Source organism: Rhincodon typus, chromosome 27 (assembly GCF_021869965.1).
Source record: "Rhincodon typus isolate 14 chromosome 27, sRhiTyp1.1, whole genome shotgun sequence".
Classification (NCBI taxonomy): Eukaryota; Metazoa; Chordata; class Chondrichthyes; order Orectolobiformes; family Rhincodontidae; genus Rhincodon; species Rhincodon typus.
This window is the reverse complement of record NC_063358.1, coordinates 26,247,630-26,263,683: the sequence shown is the minus strand read 5'-3', so window position 1 is coordinate 26,263,683 and position 16,054 is coordinate 26,247,630. Positions and strand designations below refer to the sequence as shown.

General features: G+C 38.9%; 1 protein-coding gene across 1 annotated transcript in view; it reads right to left on the bottom strand.

The window, feature by feature from the left end:
- Positions 1 to 3,653: 3,653 nt before the first annotated feature.
- akirin1 (akirin 1) overlaps positions 3,654 to 16,054 on the bottom strand; it is a 37,987-nt gene continuing 25,586 nt past the window's right edge. Inside the window, exons 4-5 of the mRNA XM_020529337.2 lie at positions 12,415 to 12,486; positions 3,654 to 7,191 (exon numbers count right to left, since the gene is read on the bottom strand). Of these exons, the coding sequence (XP_020384926.1) occupies positions 7,181 to 7,191; positions 12,415 to 12,486 (83 nt within the window). The 3' untranslated portion in view covers positions 3,654 to 7,180. The remainder of the gene's footprint in view (positions 7,192 to 12,414; positions 12,487 to 16,054) is intronic.

Sequence of the window (16,054 nt, the reverse complement as noted above, 5' to 3'; positions counted from 1 at the left end):
CATTGTGCAATCAGCAAACATTCCCACTTCTGACCTAATGCTGGAGGGAAGGTCATTGATGACACAGCTGAAAATGTAGGACACTACCCAGACGTCCACATGCAGAGATATCCTGGAGCTCAAAAGAATGAACTTGATCAACTACAACTAATCTTTCTGAATGCCTGTTAAGACTCCAGAGAGTTTGCTCCAATTCCCAATGGTTCCAGTTTTGCTATGGCTCTTTGATGCCCCACACCGAAATGCAGTTTTGACGTCAAGGGCTTATCACACCTCAAATTTAGCTCTTTTGTCCATATTTGAACCAAGGCTATAATGAGGTCAGGAGCTGAGAGGCCCTGGCAGAAACCAAACTTGGCCTCTGAGCAAATTATTGCTGAGCAGGTGCTACTTGATAACACTGCTAATGACATCTTACATCACTTTACTGTCGCTCAAGAGTACGCTGATGGGGCAGTTGTTGGTAGTTGGATTTGTGTTGTTTGATTTGGAGAGGGAACTAAGCGACTGCAGTTTGGCAACAAATGTAGGAAGAAAGGCGGGGACGTTTAAAAATGAATCAGAGGGAGACAGTCAATTGTAACACAATGATTTGAGTGAAAGGTTTTGGAGTTAGATACACTTATTTCCCCTTTCGAAATTTTGGTTCTTAGTCTTGCCAATGTAGGTAAATGAGAACTGGATGATGTTATCAGGATTGAAGGGGATACAATGAATAGAATTTCAAATGATCTCAAGATTATGGAGAATGGAGTATGGAAGGTGAGTCAAGAGAGTACTATTGCAGATCAGGTTGAGGTGATTTGATTTGATTTGATTTGTTGTCATTTGTACTGAGACAGTGGAAAGTGTTGTACTGCATGCTAACCAGTCAAATCATACCTTACATAAGTATTTCAGGGTAATAGAGCAGAATTCAGAATATAGCATTCAAGTTACAGAAAAGTTGCAGAGAAAGATCAACTGTAATATGAGAAACTCCTTCGTAAGTCTGGTAACAATGTGGAAGAAGCTACTTTTAAATCTGCTGGTATATTTCTCAAACTTTTGTAACTTCTGCCCGATGGAAGAGGGTCGGAGAGAGTATAAGCGGGCTGGGAAAGGTCTTTGATTTATGTTGGCTGCCTTCCTGAGGCAGCAAGAAGTGTAGACAGAGTCGATGGAAGGCTGGTTTTTGTGATGAAATGGGCTGCTTTTCACAAATCTCTGCAATTTCTTGCAGTCTTGGGCACAGCAGTTGCCATACTAAGCTGTGGTGCATCAGGATTGGATACTTTCTATGGTTTATCCATAAAAATTGATAAGTCATTGTGGAAACGCCAAATTTCCTTAGCCTTCTAAAGGAAATAGAGGCATCGGTGTGCTGTCTGGATGGTAAGGTCAATGTGGATGGACCAGGATAGATTGTTGGTGATATTTACTCCTAGAAACTTGAAGCTGTTGACCGCCTCGACTTCAGCACCATAGATACAGACATGGCCTGTCCTCCACTCCGCTTCCCAAAGTAGATGACAAGCTCTTTCATTTTGCTGATATAGAGGGAGACATCATTGTCTTTACACCATGCCACTAAGCCATCTCTTCCCTGTACTGTGTCTCGTCATTGCTTGAGATCAGACCTACTATGGCAAATTTGTAAACGGAGTTGAATTTGGCCACACAGTCACGTATATAAGGAGTATAGCAAGGGCCGAGTATGCAGCCTTGCGTGGCACCAGTGTTGAAGATTATTGCTGAAGGTTATTGTGGGCGAGATGTTGTCACCTATCATTATGGATTGCGGGTCAGGAAGTCAAGGATCCAGTTGCAGAGGAGGGAGCAGAGTCCTATGTCTCAAAGTTTGGAGATGAATATTTTTTTGAATTATGATGTTGAAGGTGCAGCTAAAGTCAATAAATAGAGTCTGACGTAGATATCAGAAGACAAAGCTATTATTTGAAGTGCAAGGGTAATTTCTACTTCTTCTAATAGCTCGATTAATTTTCACAAATCATTCTACTTGATTATTCTGCTTCTGCAGACAAATGTGTATCATTGATTGATTTTAAGAGTGTTGTATATGCAAACTAAAGGTTTGAGTGTTCAACTACAATAACGTATCAACTCCTGACAATTATAACCACAACTGAAAATTGAGCACTATTGGATTTTACCAGTGCAAACCTCAAGCCTTATCTGAATGCCACTTTTTATATAAAAACAGTATGCATTTCTTTGCAATTTGGTATATAAAGGGAGCTAATGTTTTATTAAAGTAGTAAGGTTTAAAACAATGCAATTTTGTTATCCATTCATTGCTATCAGGGGAATGTAATTAATGCAGCAAACATAAATTTTGAATAAAAGTTGACAATGCAATGGTGTACAGATTGTGAAAGCCTGCAGGGAGGGGAGAATTATGCAATGCATCAGTTGCATGTTGATTTGCAAAAAAGTGATCAGGGATAATTTTTTTTTTTAAAAAAACATTCAACAGTCAACTTTCAACACCTCTAGACCATAGCAGAGCTTAGTTGGCACAAAAAGTAATTCCTCTAACTTACTTTATCGGTTCATGGTGTGCTTCCTCATCTTTGTGCAATCCCCTGAGAATCCATCTTTGGAACCTTTCCCCTTGTTCATATACACAAGCTAAAAGAAGGAGCAGAAAGAGTAATTCCAGAGAAAGAAAAATATATTATCTTCACAACATGTATGATACAGGTTTGAATTTTCACAAACAAGCAAGCAAATAATCTTGTTCAACCCAAAGATTTGGTATTTATAGTGAGTTAGGGGACAGAAAGCTGTACAGTCTTTACAGCATTTATCTGGAGGAAAAAATGTTACAGTTCGTAGAAGACAAACAACATGATAGCAAATAGACAGTGGAGGATTAAAGGAGGTGAAAAGGTGCAACTGCACATCATCAGTGCACATGTAGAAACTGACATCATGTCCTTGGATAATGCAATACACAGATAATGTGCTGATAAAGAACAAAAGGTGACCAAGTTTGGATCTTCAAGAACTATGAAGGTAATGGAGCAGAAATAGGAATGCTTGCTGTCACCCAAGATTAACTAACGACAAATTATAGGCAAGAATAGATCCAAGTCCAATTCCACCAGGAAGAGGCTGCAAGAAAGGATGAGGAGAAAATTTCAGTCAACCTGCAAGAGCCATACTATACAGATGTCAGTTGTTGACTTGGGAGGCAAAACTAGTCAAAGATTCTGTAAATTTTGGACAGTGACATTAAAGAGATTTTCAAAACAGTTTCCAGCGAAGGCAGGGAGTTACTGACAGACCCCTTTAAAATGAACAAACATTCTCAGATTGCTGTTTCAGAATCACTGCTCTACATATATCAATGTGCACTTGTGGACTATACTAAATTCAGGAGAAAAGGTGAATTGCTTAGAACTCATCTGCAAGATAAGTGCTTGTTTATTGTTTCAAGTCCTTTGTAATGGCCAATAATTTTGGCAAGCTTATCTTGATTTACTGCAACAAACCTTAGACTACTTGCAATGTCTAACCATTTGTTCCAATTTACTTTGAGCAATTTTCAAAACCAGTCAGGAAAAAACAACTTTAAAAAGGAAAAAGTTGCACAGTATGAAAGACCAACTTACTGAAGCCTTCCAAAATGTACAAAATTAGGAATCAAGTTGATGTTTGTATTTGTTTAATGAGTTCAATAAAACAAATGGCATTTACTGAAGTAAAATAATTTTCTAGACAAAGGAGATGCAGTATCCACAAACAATACATCTAATACACAGAACACTTCAGCAAGTAGCAAATATTACCTCAATGGGCAAAAACATTTGCTTTGCGGAGAGCCAATAGCCTTGTCACTAACTGTCCTGTAATTGTTAGATAAGCACATAAAAGGATGATTGCAGAATCTCTCGAGTGTGTGTGTGATTAGAACAAGTCATGTCCTCTGCTCATTTAAAACCTAGATTTCTGGGATTTCAATTCATGTTGCAACAGACATCATGACAAAACTAACCTGTTCTAATCACAGACTAATTTTAAACCTTCTAAAAAAATTTGAGATCCACACAAGTCTTAATTCTGATCTATATTCTGTCATTTATATTCAGCAAATTTTCTGGATATTCTAATGTAACAGGAATGAACTAGTGCTATATACTGCAAAAACCAGCTAGATATGTTATAACTCAATTTCAATTTATAATATTCAGGGAAGATAAGGCAAAAATCAAAAGAATCAGACAGGAAAGACTTTTAAAACGGGATCAACAAGATTGTAGGAAAGCTTTCCTCCCAAAATACACACACAAAAACAAACATGCTTTACTATCACTCAAGACTTGTTCAAAAAAAAACTTAGCCAACTCATGCATTTCCTCTGCTTTTTGCCCACCTTCTCCACCCACACCAAGATTAGCTGACATACCAGTTTTGGAAAACAGATCACATTTTGTTTTGGTAATCTTTGCTCACAACAATTAGTTAGTACATCACACTCCATTCAATAAATTAATTATTTTCCAATTTTGCTTTTTCTATGGCAAGTTCTTTTGTGCAGTGTGAAGAAATGGGACAGTCGAGAGGAAAGATTTCTCTCATCTTTGACCAAGTAGTTCAGGCAGAGGACTTTTTCTTTTACCTTCCACGAAAAGTTGATAAAGTACATATAGAGTGGAGAGCTTACTTTAATCAGGTTGATTTCAAGCCCTAGCTTTAAATGAAGGAGTCATGAAAACAAAAACCACTTTACTCCAATTAAAAAAATAGGTGACTTCAGAATCAGTCCTGTTTAATGTAATGGGATATTTTAAAAGACGTATGAGCTTTAAAAGGAGAGTTGGAAAGATCAAAATGCTGGAAGGTTTTGAAAGAACAAGCATTTTTAAACAATTGTGTAAGTCAATGTCGCTTGAAAATGCACTTTCCTCAATCATCACGCCCTCCAAGATGAAACTGAACAGCTCAATTGTGGTCACCAAGCTAATGGTCCAGTCTAACTTTGTCAAATTTAGGAGGCCTTGAGCCATTTGTTCCCAATGAGCAGAGCCAAAATTCAATTAGTTACCTTCAGCTGCACCAGGTTATGATTGTTTTCAGTGTAGATGTGACTATTAAATCTGCAATTTTCAATTAAAGTCTGCAATTTTGTCCAAATTAAATTTACATTGTGAAATGTAACCAACTAGTGCAACTGCATGCATTTAAAAATGCCTATAACTGGAGGAAAGAACTGATAAAGCGTTGTCTCTAGACTATGAACTCACTTCCAAGAATTTAACTGTACTGCTTCCTTAAATAATGAATACCACAAAAGGGGTAGGACTAGGAGGGTGTATAACTGTTATTGCAACTTCCATATTCTACATAGTAGCCATGTTTTATAAAAGCATGTGTGTGCATCCTTAGTTCTGACAATGCTATAATCCCAAAACATAATTTATGTATGTTTATAAGGCCACTCTAGATTTATTAAACACAAGTCATCTGAAGTCATAACTAGGCAACAAAACTCTGGCAAACAAGCAAATGCAAGACTGATGTAGGTTACAAATCAATTTTCAACCAGAATAAATTGGGAATGTAGAATCCTTAAGTGTTCAAACCAAAACTGGATATAAACAGATGTCCAGTTTAGGTATTTTCCAATTTTTTTTCTTTAAAAATAAGCTTGTTAACACTACAGAGGGTAAGAAACATACAAAGACAAAAGGTGAAGTTGCACTCTTTCATTAGGTATGCTTTAAAAACAAACAAACATTCATTGCAATTTATTCTAACAGCCGAACAAACCCTGTTATTCCTGCAGATTGGGAAAATAGAATTGTGATAACAATGTCGGTAAAAATGCCTCTGCTTGTCCTTATATATTTGTAGCCTGTTAATTGGACAGGGAAGATCTAAAAAGTTGATACTGTAGCCATCAGACAATGGCAAAAACATCTAGATTTGAGTTCATTTGATTAGATATGCAAATTAAGAGTCCTACATGAGCCAATTTGTTTCCCCAAACAGACCAGTTTCTGAGTCTCAGCCCATGATATAATCCAATTTGTGATTAGAAACACTTAAAAACAGAATTGTACGGTGTTATATTGGCTGAGCAAAAGGTCAATGCTGTCAATTAGTGAGATTTAGAAGTATTCTAAAATTAAAAATTAAATCTAAGCAACTCTTTAAAGAGTCAGCTCAAGTAATCTTAGACCTATCTAATTGCCAAAGTTATGAAATAAGATTGAAAGCCAATCTAAAATTCCTGGTGCAACAGGTAAAAATACTATTGTTCATACAGACAAACTCTACAAAACTGAGTTTAAACCAAGAACAGGACTATTTAAGAAAAGGCCATTTAACCCAGTTTAAACCTTTGTACCATTCACAAATGATTACTGGCTTTTCTACATCCAGAAGAAAGTTTGAAATAAAACAGATCCCTGACATTATTATCCATTCCTCTTTAAGATGCCTAATTGAGACTAAAAAAGGTTTTAGCATTGTTATAGTGACTTTCACAAGTATACATTTCACGTGTCCGGCCAGTGAGCCATGGATGTTTACATTTCTGGCTCAGTCAGTTTTTGCTTCAGACCAGGTTGAGTGTGCAATTTGAAGGTCTCCAGTTCAAACTTTGAATTGAGTGACTAGATTGGATATGCACATCCCACTTACTGCGAAGTAACAGTGTTACAGATGTTTGTAGCTGACAGGTAATGATGCTCCACATTAAAAATTCTACACAAGAAAAAGGGAGATTTCTGCAATATTACTGTAGTGCACTGCATTTTTCAGATCAATACAGAGAAACTGAAATTTCTACTTTAATCACTTGTGACAGACTTTAATCCTTTCAAAAGGTTTGCACGGTAACAATCCCATATTCAGTGCCACTTCTTAAAAGCAGATTAACTGTTGCTTGGTATTCAGCTTCTTGAACTGGAAATAAAATGGCAGATTATTCTCACAGTAGCAGAGTTAGCAGTGGAAAGTAGACAAATCTCTGTACTGATAGCACAATGACTGGTAAAGTCAGATTTTTTTTGTCTTTTTGTTTCATTTTACAAGAGGTAGGGTGGGCCAGCAGTGAAGAGTTAAAATCCCTCAAGTAGAAGGTGGGTAAAACATGGCACCAAAGTTAGTTCTCGTAAGTACAGCAGCTGACTTGAGGTGAAAGCCAACACCCGTTCAATCACAAAATGCTTCAGGACACATCTGTAGGGGGAAAAAAAAAGTACTGTAAGACAGTGTATAGTGATAGAAAGAAAAGAAGCACTGCATTTCACTGACCCATTAAAAAATTAAAACTGGATGACTGGCCAGTTTACAAACTCCTGCAATTCACTATTCACACATTAATAGAGACCAACAGTAATCATTCAAAACACTATTACATTTAGGGAAGTGCATTATCTAAAATTATGCAGAGATAAACTTCAATAGGCAAGATTACAACAGTTCATACAGTTGCAAGAGAACAGGATCATTACAGAAATCAACCAGAATTTTATTTAAAAAAAAAGTGATTTAGAACTTTCAACCTTTACAACATTAAAAAATGATTAAAACCAAATTATATCAAATCCATTCATAAATGTATGTTATTTCACAGAGAACTGAAACTGAATATTACTGCCACCTCCACTTCTATTGATATCAGTAATGTACAATAGGCTAGCTGCCCTCTAGTGTCTCATTACAGTTATTCTTCACATTCAAGTTGTGGACAGAATGCCACCAGGTTTTTCAAAACAAGATGAGCCTAGTTAACTCACTGCACAGGATCCCCACAGTACTTTATTCAACAACAGACAGAGTGTTGGCCAAACACTAATTCCATTTTAAGAATCACGTCCTGGAGGCACGAGCTAGTGAGGGTAGGAATAGGAAGATACAGCAGGCGAATGCATGGCTGAGGATCTGGTGCAAGGGAGAAGGATTTACTTTTTTGGATCCTGGAAACCTCCTCTGGTGTGGAAGTGACTTGCATAAGGAGGAAGGATTGCACCTAAATTGGAAGGTGACTACTATACTGGAGAGGAGATTTGCTGGAGTTGCTCAAAAAGGAAGGAATTACACAGAGTGAAGCGGGGTGGGGCATGCAGGGAGACAGTGAGGAAAGAGATCAATCTGAGACTGGTACAGTTGGGAAAGGGGCAAGTCAAACAGTGAGGGCAGGCAGGGACAAAGCAGGACTGATAAATCAATCTGCATTTACTTTAAGGTAGATGAATGGTTGGGAACATGGAACTGGGATATCATAGCAATTACAGAAACGTGACTCAGGGATGGACAGGACTGGCAGCCTAATATTCCAGGGTATAGATGCTACAGGAAGGGTAGAAAGGGGAGCAAGAGAAGTGGGGCAAGTGGCATTTTTGATTAGGGATAACACTGCGGCTGTACTTGGGGAGGATATTCTTGTGAGTACATCCAGGGAAGTTATTTGGGTGGAACTAAGAAATAAAGGGATGAACATCTTAGTGGGACTGTACTATAGACCCCTCAATCAATCATCAGCAAGAAACTGAGAAACAAATTTGTAAGCAGGAGATTTCAGTTATCTGTAAGAATACTAGGGTTGTTATGGTAGGGGATTTTAACTTTCCAAACATAGACTAGGACTGCCGTAGTATTAAGGGCTTGGATGGACTAGAATTTGTTAAGTGTACAAGAAAATTTTCTGATTCAGTATGTGGATGTATCTACTAGAGAAGGTGCAAAACTGGACCTACTCTTGGGAAATAAGGCAGGGCAGGTGACTGAGGTGTCAGTGGGGAGCACTTCAGGGCCAGTGACCATAGTTCTATTAGTGTTAAAATAGTAATTGAAAAGGATAGTCTGGACCCAAAAAGTTAAAGTTCTAAATTGGAGGAAGGCTAATTTTGACAGTATTAGGCAAGAACTTTCAAAAGTTGACGGGGGGGTGGATGTTCACAGGTAAAGGGATGGCTGGAAAATGGGAAGCCTTCAAAAATGAGATAACAAGTATCCAGAGGCAGTATGGTCCTGTTCGGGTAAAAGGCAAGGCTGGTAGGTGTAGGAAATGCCAGATGACTGGAGAAATTGAGGTTTTTGTCAAGAATATGAAGGAAGCATATGTCAAGTATAGACAGCAGAGATCGAGTGAATCACTAGAAAAGGAGTACAAAAGCTGTAGGAGTATACATAAAAAAGGAGATCAGGAGGACAAAAGGGGGCAGGAGTTAGCTTTGGGAAATAGGGTGAAGGAACATCCAAAGAGATATTACAAATACATTAAAGGACAGAAAGTGTAACTAGGGAGAGAATCGGACCCCTTAAAGATCAGCAAGGCTGCCTGTGTGTGGAACCGCAGGAGGTGGGGGACGATACTAAATGAGCACTTTGCATCAGTGTATACTGTGAAGGAGGATATGGAAGATATAGAAAGTGGGGAAATAAACAGCGACATCTTGAAAAATGTGCATATTTCAGAGGTGGTAGTGTTAGACATTTTAAAATGCAGAAAGGTGGATAAACCCCTGGGGCCTGATCTGGTGTATACTAGAACTCTGTGGGAAGCTAAGGAAGTGATTGCTTCGTCCCTTACTAAGATATTTGTATCATCAATAACCACAAGCGAGGTGCCTGAAGACTGGAGGTTGGCTAACTTTGTGCCGCTATTTAAAGAAAGGTGGCAAGGAAAAGCCAGGGAGCTATACACCGGTTAGCTTGATACTGGTGGTGGGCAAGTTGTCGGAGGGAATCCTGAGGGACAAGATTTACATGTATTTGGAAAGGCAAGGACTGATTAGGGATAGTCAACATCGCTTTGTGTGCGTGAAAAAGTGTCTTACTAACTTATTTGAGTTTTTTGAAGAAAGAATGAAGAGGATTGATGAGGGTAAAGCAGTGGGTACGATCTATATGGACTTCAGTAAGGCGTTCAACAAGGTTCCTCATGGTGGACTGGTTAACAAGGTTAGATCACAGAATACATGGAGAACTAGCCATTTGGATACAGAAGTGGCTCAAAAAGGTAGAAGGTAATGAGGGTGGTGGAGAAGCGCTGCCTTTCAGACTGAAGGCCTGTGACCAGCAATATTCCACAAGGATCGGTGCTGGGTCCACCGCTTTTCGCCAGTTATATAAATGATTTGGATGTGAACACAGGAGGTACTGTTAGTAAGTTTGTAGATGACACCAAAATTGCAATAGGGTTAGGGTTAGTGGACAGCAAAGGAGATTACCTCAGAGTGCAAACGAGATCTTGATCCAATGGGTCGAGAAGTAGTTGGAGTTTAATTTAGATAAATGTGAGGTGTGCTGCACTTTGTAAAGGCAAATCAGGGCAGAACTTATACATTTAATGGTAAGGTTCTGGGGAGTGTTGCTGAACAAAGAGACCTCGGAGTGCAAGTTCATAGTTCCTTGAAAGTGAAGTCACAGCTAGATAGGATAGTGAAGAAGGCACTTGGTAGGCTTGCCTTTATTGGTCAGTGCATTGAGCATAGGAGTTGGCAGGTCACGTTGTGGCTGTACTGGATATTGGTTACGCCACCACTGGAGTACTGTGTACAAATCTGGTATCCCTGCTATAGGAAGGATGTTGTGAAACGTGAAAGGTCTCAGAGAGGATTTACAAGGATGCTGCCAGGATTGAAGGGTTTGAGCTATAAGGAGATGGTGAATAGGCTAGCGCTATTTTCCCTGTAGTGTCAGAAGCGGAAGGGTGACCTTACAGAGGTTTATAAAATCATGACGGACATGGATAGGCTGAATGGCCAAGATCTTTATCCTGGGGCGGGGTCCAAAACTAGAGGGCATAGGTTTAAGGTAAGAGGAGAAAAGATTTAGAAGGGACCTAAGGGGCAACGTTTTCAAGCAGAGGATGGTGTGTGTACAGACGAGCTGCCTGAGGAAGTGGTCGCAGCTGGTACAATTACAATATTTAAAAAGGCAGCTGGATGGGTATACGAACAGGAAGGGTTTCGGGGGATATGGGCCAAATTGGACTAGATTAAATTTAGGATATCTGGTAGGCATGGATGAGTTGGACTGAAGGGTCTGTTTCCATACCGTAAAACTGATTCAATAAATCAATTGCAATAATCAGGTTGTCACACACAGTAAGAATTAATTTATTATTATGCACAGACTCAGTTTTCCTAATCTACACAACTCAATTCATTTCACATAACCTGGCAGAAGCTATCATTTGATTCTTACATTGACTTCATTTAAAAAGTAAAGCTAGAATACTGAACGTCAAAATGTTCTAAAGATCATCTACTTTCTCCAAATTGCTTATCTGCTTCTGAAATGCTCATTTCTGCACATCAGCTCCAGATTTCTCTGTTCAAATGCTTTCTTGAATAACATTCACATTGCTAGGCAATGAACATCTCTATCAAGAAAATACTGACTAGCTCCCTGTAATGTTTGATGAATAGCACTTATCAGAACTCAAAAGGGCCACTATTCACCACAAGCTTAAAGCAGCAGCCTTTAAAATCCTATGACAACTGGAGCAGGACATAAGCTGAAAACTCTGCAGTGACTGGCTCATCTGATTCCAAGATCTTCAACTCAAAAAAAAAAGTTAACAGCTTGATGAAGTATTTCCCACTTGCCTGGTTATGCATAACTGCCAAAATATAACCATATTGTCCAGGAAATTTGACCAGGACTTGCATAATCTAAACACGTTACTAGCTGGTTGTAACAACAAAGTGCATTAACTAAAGTATGGATTGCAACAGCATGCCAAAGCTTCCTTGACTGCTCCCATCATGCCTTTCCCACCTACATGAGCAGAGACAATATATAATAAGTAATCTTCATCAACCCCTAGATCCCAAGTCAAATATCATCCTGATGGCATATTGTGCAACTGCTAATATTATTTAGCACCAACTCAGGTGTAATAGGGTTGGACAATAAATGACAGCAGTGACAACGTGACACCCACTTGCCCAAGAACAAACGTTAGAAAAGAAATTCACAAGTTTCCGAATCAACGACTAAGTTGAACAGATTTAAGATTTCAGTTGTAGTTCAGAGTAAACCACAATATTAGAATGACCAGTGCCCAACCAGAAACACACTCAGGATTTTCATAACTATGCATATATTTGATTGAATTCAAAACCTGCTGCTCCATAAATCACTGGCAGTATTTAAAAAGTGTCAATGCTGTACAAATTATTTCTAAGAACTGGTAGCAGTTTATACTTCTAGAATAAATACAGAAAGGTATTAAATTGCTTTAGTCTCTCTAACAATTACCAAAAGTAAAGCTGGATTCAAGAGCCAGTGTTACAATAGGGAAACCTGAAATGCAGGCGTTTTGTATTCACAGTTTAACCAAGTGGCAAGAGGGGTTAGGTACAAGTCCAATGCCTTTCCTGGTCATTACACCTGTAAAAAAATGGAATGCATTAAGAATTGTGAAGCCTACAAGTAATCTATACTTACAACTAGCAGGTCGTTCTCCATATCGTCTCATAATCTGGTCGTGTGTGAATTTCACAAAAGCATCATATTGTTCTGAAAAATAGAACATTCTATTTAAAACAGAATGAAACTGAACTTGGTTTGAAACAACTGGATTCAATTTGATGGACCCTGTTAAAACATTAATATTACAAAAATATTATTAAGTTTGGAAGGATCTTTATTTTGTCATTTTCAGGGCAAGTGTGACACAATGGGTTTAATATATATCATTTTTGGAGTTCGGATTTCAAATTGGTGGCACTTGGATGCTGGTCACTTAGTTGAAAGGTTTATTTTTCTTTTTGTTTAAAGAAAGTCAGTGTATCCTTCTGGAACAGATCCTAATCCAGAACTGCTCAGAAAGCATGTGGGTGGAAACCCCTGCGGTGTCAATGGAAAATTGTTTATATGGTGGTGGTTTTCAAAAGGACATTTGCTTGTTTTCAGTTCAGAGTAATCAAGGATTAATTTTAGTTTAGAAAACAGAGATTGAAAGTGTTTAGGGGAGAAATTGGAGTTAGAAGCAGATTTGGCTCTCTCTTTACAGGAGTAGAGGAGAGCTCAGGTAAAATGCAGTCACCTCAGAAGGATAATTTATGAAGTTTCCAAACTAGAAAGAAAGAAATAAACTTTGGTTAGAAATCTGCAGATTACTAAAACCAGAGAACATTTAACCTTTTTTTGTGTGTAATGACGCAAGGAATATCGCAATTCACAGGAAACAAACGGAGTGAATCAGTAAATTGAACTCAAAAGACTTGATATACAGGTGCAAGTTCCCTGGATTTGACTTTCTACAGATGGATTGGGACAGGAAACAGGTTGAGATTTTGACTTGATACAGAACACATCTTAAAACACCTATGTAGAAATCTTGGTTTTACTTATTATTTCTAGTTAATAACTCCTTTCAAAGAAAATCTGCAGCCTTGCATGATTATGTCCCAGTGACTAAGAGCATGTTAATTAACAGAACAAGAAAAATCCATCAAGCCAAGTTTCATTCTGGGGTCTGACTTGAACAGCAGTCTAATCAACTGGGATCAAAGCTTATCAAATACTCTACTGGAAGAATTATTATTCATACCCACATAATCTAAAGACTGGAGGTCTTGTAGCACAGTATTAGAGCCCAGGTTAACTATCTCAATCCAGGCTAGATGATCAAGAAATGTACTTTCACAACATTTGCCAAAAAGACAGTATTAACCTGTAAACGCTTCCAATATACAATAAAAGTAGGCATTAAGAGCAGGAGATTCCTGGTCAGCCACACAGAGAACTGGAGCCTCTGCCATCACCATTCAATGCTTCAAGGTCACAACATGTGTGTAAAGAAGTATAGAGATATCAAGGCGTAGGGCTGGATGAACACAGCAGGCCAAGCAGCATCAGGGGAGCAAGAAAGCTGACGTTTTGGGCCTAGACCCTTCTTCATCCAGCTCTACACCTTGTTATCTCAGATTCTCCAGCATCTGCAGTTCCTACTATCTCTGTAAAGAAATGTATCTAGCCACAGCAGCCAGACTCTTGGGCTTGGGATGGAGTTGACTAAATGGCCAGTATGAATCAGTATTGTATTAACAATATAGGGATAGATCCCGTCCCAGCTGGAGTCCAGACATATCTTTCTGTTCCAACCCTGGTGGGGAAACTTCCAGAATCAGAATAGGATTAGTCGTCATGTAGAAAAGTAGAGGTTAATTCAGAAGATCCAAAATGCATTTAAAAAGTAAACCATATCCAGCTAATGTGCTTGGATTTTTTTTTAATGTAGTAACAGAGGATTGATAAAGGCAATGCTGTTAATGTGCTCAACACAGACTTGCAAGACTCTATACAAGTGCCACATGATAGAGCTGTGAGAAAAGCTACAGCTCATGGAATTTAAAAGAGGGACAGTTGTAAAGGCATTATAAAATTGGTTGAAAAATAGGAATCAAAGCAATGATTAATGTGCATATTTTTCAGGTAGGAGGAAGGATTGTAATAGAGTTCCCTAGTGGTCAGTATTGAGACCCTTGCCTTTTGCATATTAAAAAATAAATCTAGATCTTAGTGCACAGAAGACAGTTTCAAAGTTTGCATATGGTTTAAAATTTGGGAGCACTGTATATTGAGGACAATGCAAGTCTCCAAAAGAACATTGACAAGTTGGAAGAGTCATAGGATTGGTGGGAGATGAAGTTCAATATAAAGAAGCATAAGGTGATACATTTTAACACAAACAACGGATAGAGAACATGAACTGAAAGGGTATTACGTTGAAGTGTGTGCAAGAACAGAGGGACTTGGCTGTATATATTCAGGTAGTCTGATCGAGAATTTCAAAATTATGAGGATGCTTGGACAAGGTAGAAGAAACTGTTCCCACTGCTAAGAGGATCAAAAACCAGAGGGCACAAACTTGAAGTGTTTTTGCAAAAGCAGCAAGTGAAAGTGGAAGACAAAAAAAAACTGCCTGGAGATTTGCTGAAGGCAAGTTTTAAAGGGGAGACATTCGAGAGGGGATTGCACAATTTAACGAAAAAAAAAGTGTACAGGACTACAAGGGAAAGAAAAGCAAAAGACTGGCACCAAGTCAAATGCTCAGAGAGCTGCAGCAGATAATAATGGGCTGAATTCACCAAAAGATCCTTACATAGCACCTTCTAAGACACAACCACTTCCATCTTAAAAAAAAAAGACGTGAGGCAACGGTGCTAACCACTGAGCCACCGTGCCACCCAATTGGAGGGTGGGGTGAGAGAAAAACCACAATGGCACAGACGGTCTCAATCCAACTGCAATTCCTATCTTGTCTTTCCAGATATTACTTTAGCAAAGACATCTATAGAATAGCTAAACCATGTGTATATAGGCTATAGCAAGTCCTCAACATGTTTTGGGTGCATTCCTGAAACTCTCAACTTTAAACTGAAACAACCAAACCTTTATCAGAAAAATCACAAACACTATATCCTGAATGTTGAAATACTTTACATTGGTAAGCTAAACCATGTACAAATTTAAAAGATGCAAGAATGTAATTTCTACTTAAACTACCAATTGATCTTCACTGTCCTGTTAACTTATGACCTCTTCCCCTCCCTGAACTCCAAAATGTGGAGCCACAGTCTACAGCAGGCAGTGCTTCATCAAGACCTAGAATGATTTGAGCCAGTGCTCATTCCTGACAGAGTCACCAATGCTTCCAGGATTCATTCACATTGTGGACCTGCTCCGCTTGGTTGGCTATGGGACCCTGGCCTTCCTCCTCCTCCTCCTCCTCCTCCTCCTCCTCTTGGCCAGCAGGGCAACATTCATGGCTCAGTTCAGTAGATTTTCCAAGTCTACTGTGTCAGAGCAGATCCTGGAAGGAGGGGGCAGCCACCAAGAAACAGCAGCATCATGGTCTCTCAAAGAGTTGCCATCAGATAGTGACCACGAGTGGTTTGGATCAATCATGGCTCGAACAGGCATTCTGAATTCTTATGACATTCAGCTCCCTGACGCAGGCCTCAGAATCCACCAAGTTCAGACACCCAGAGATGCCACATGTCAGAAGGGAAAGGGAGACCCCTGAAATTAATGTACCAGGAAAACCACTCCAGAATGGTGCCAAATTGGATCAGGTAGA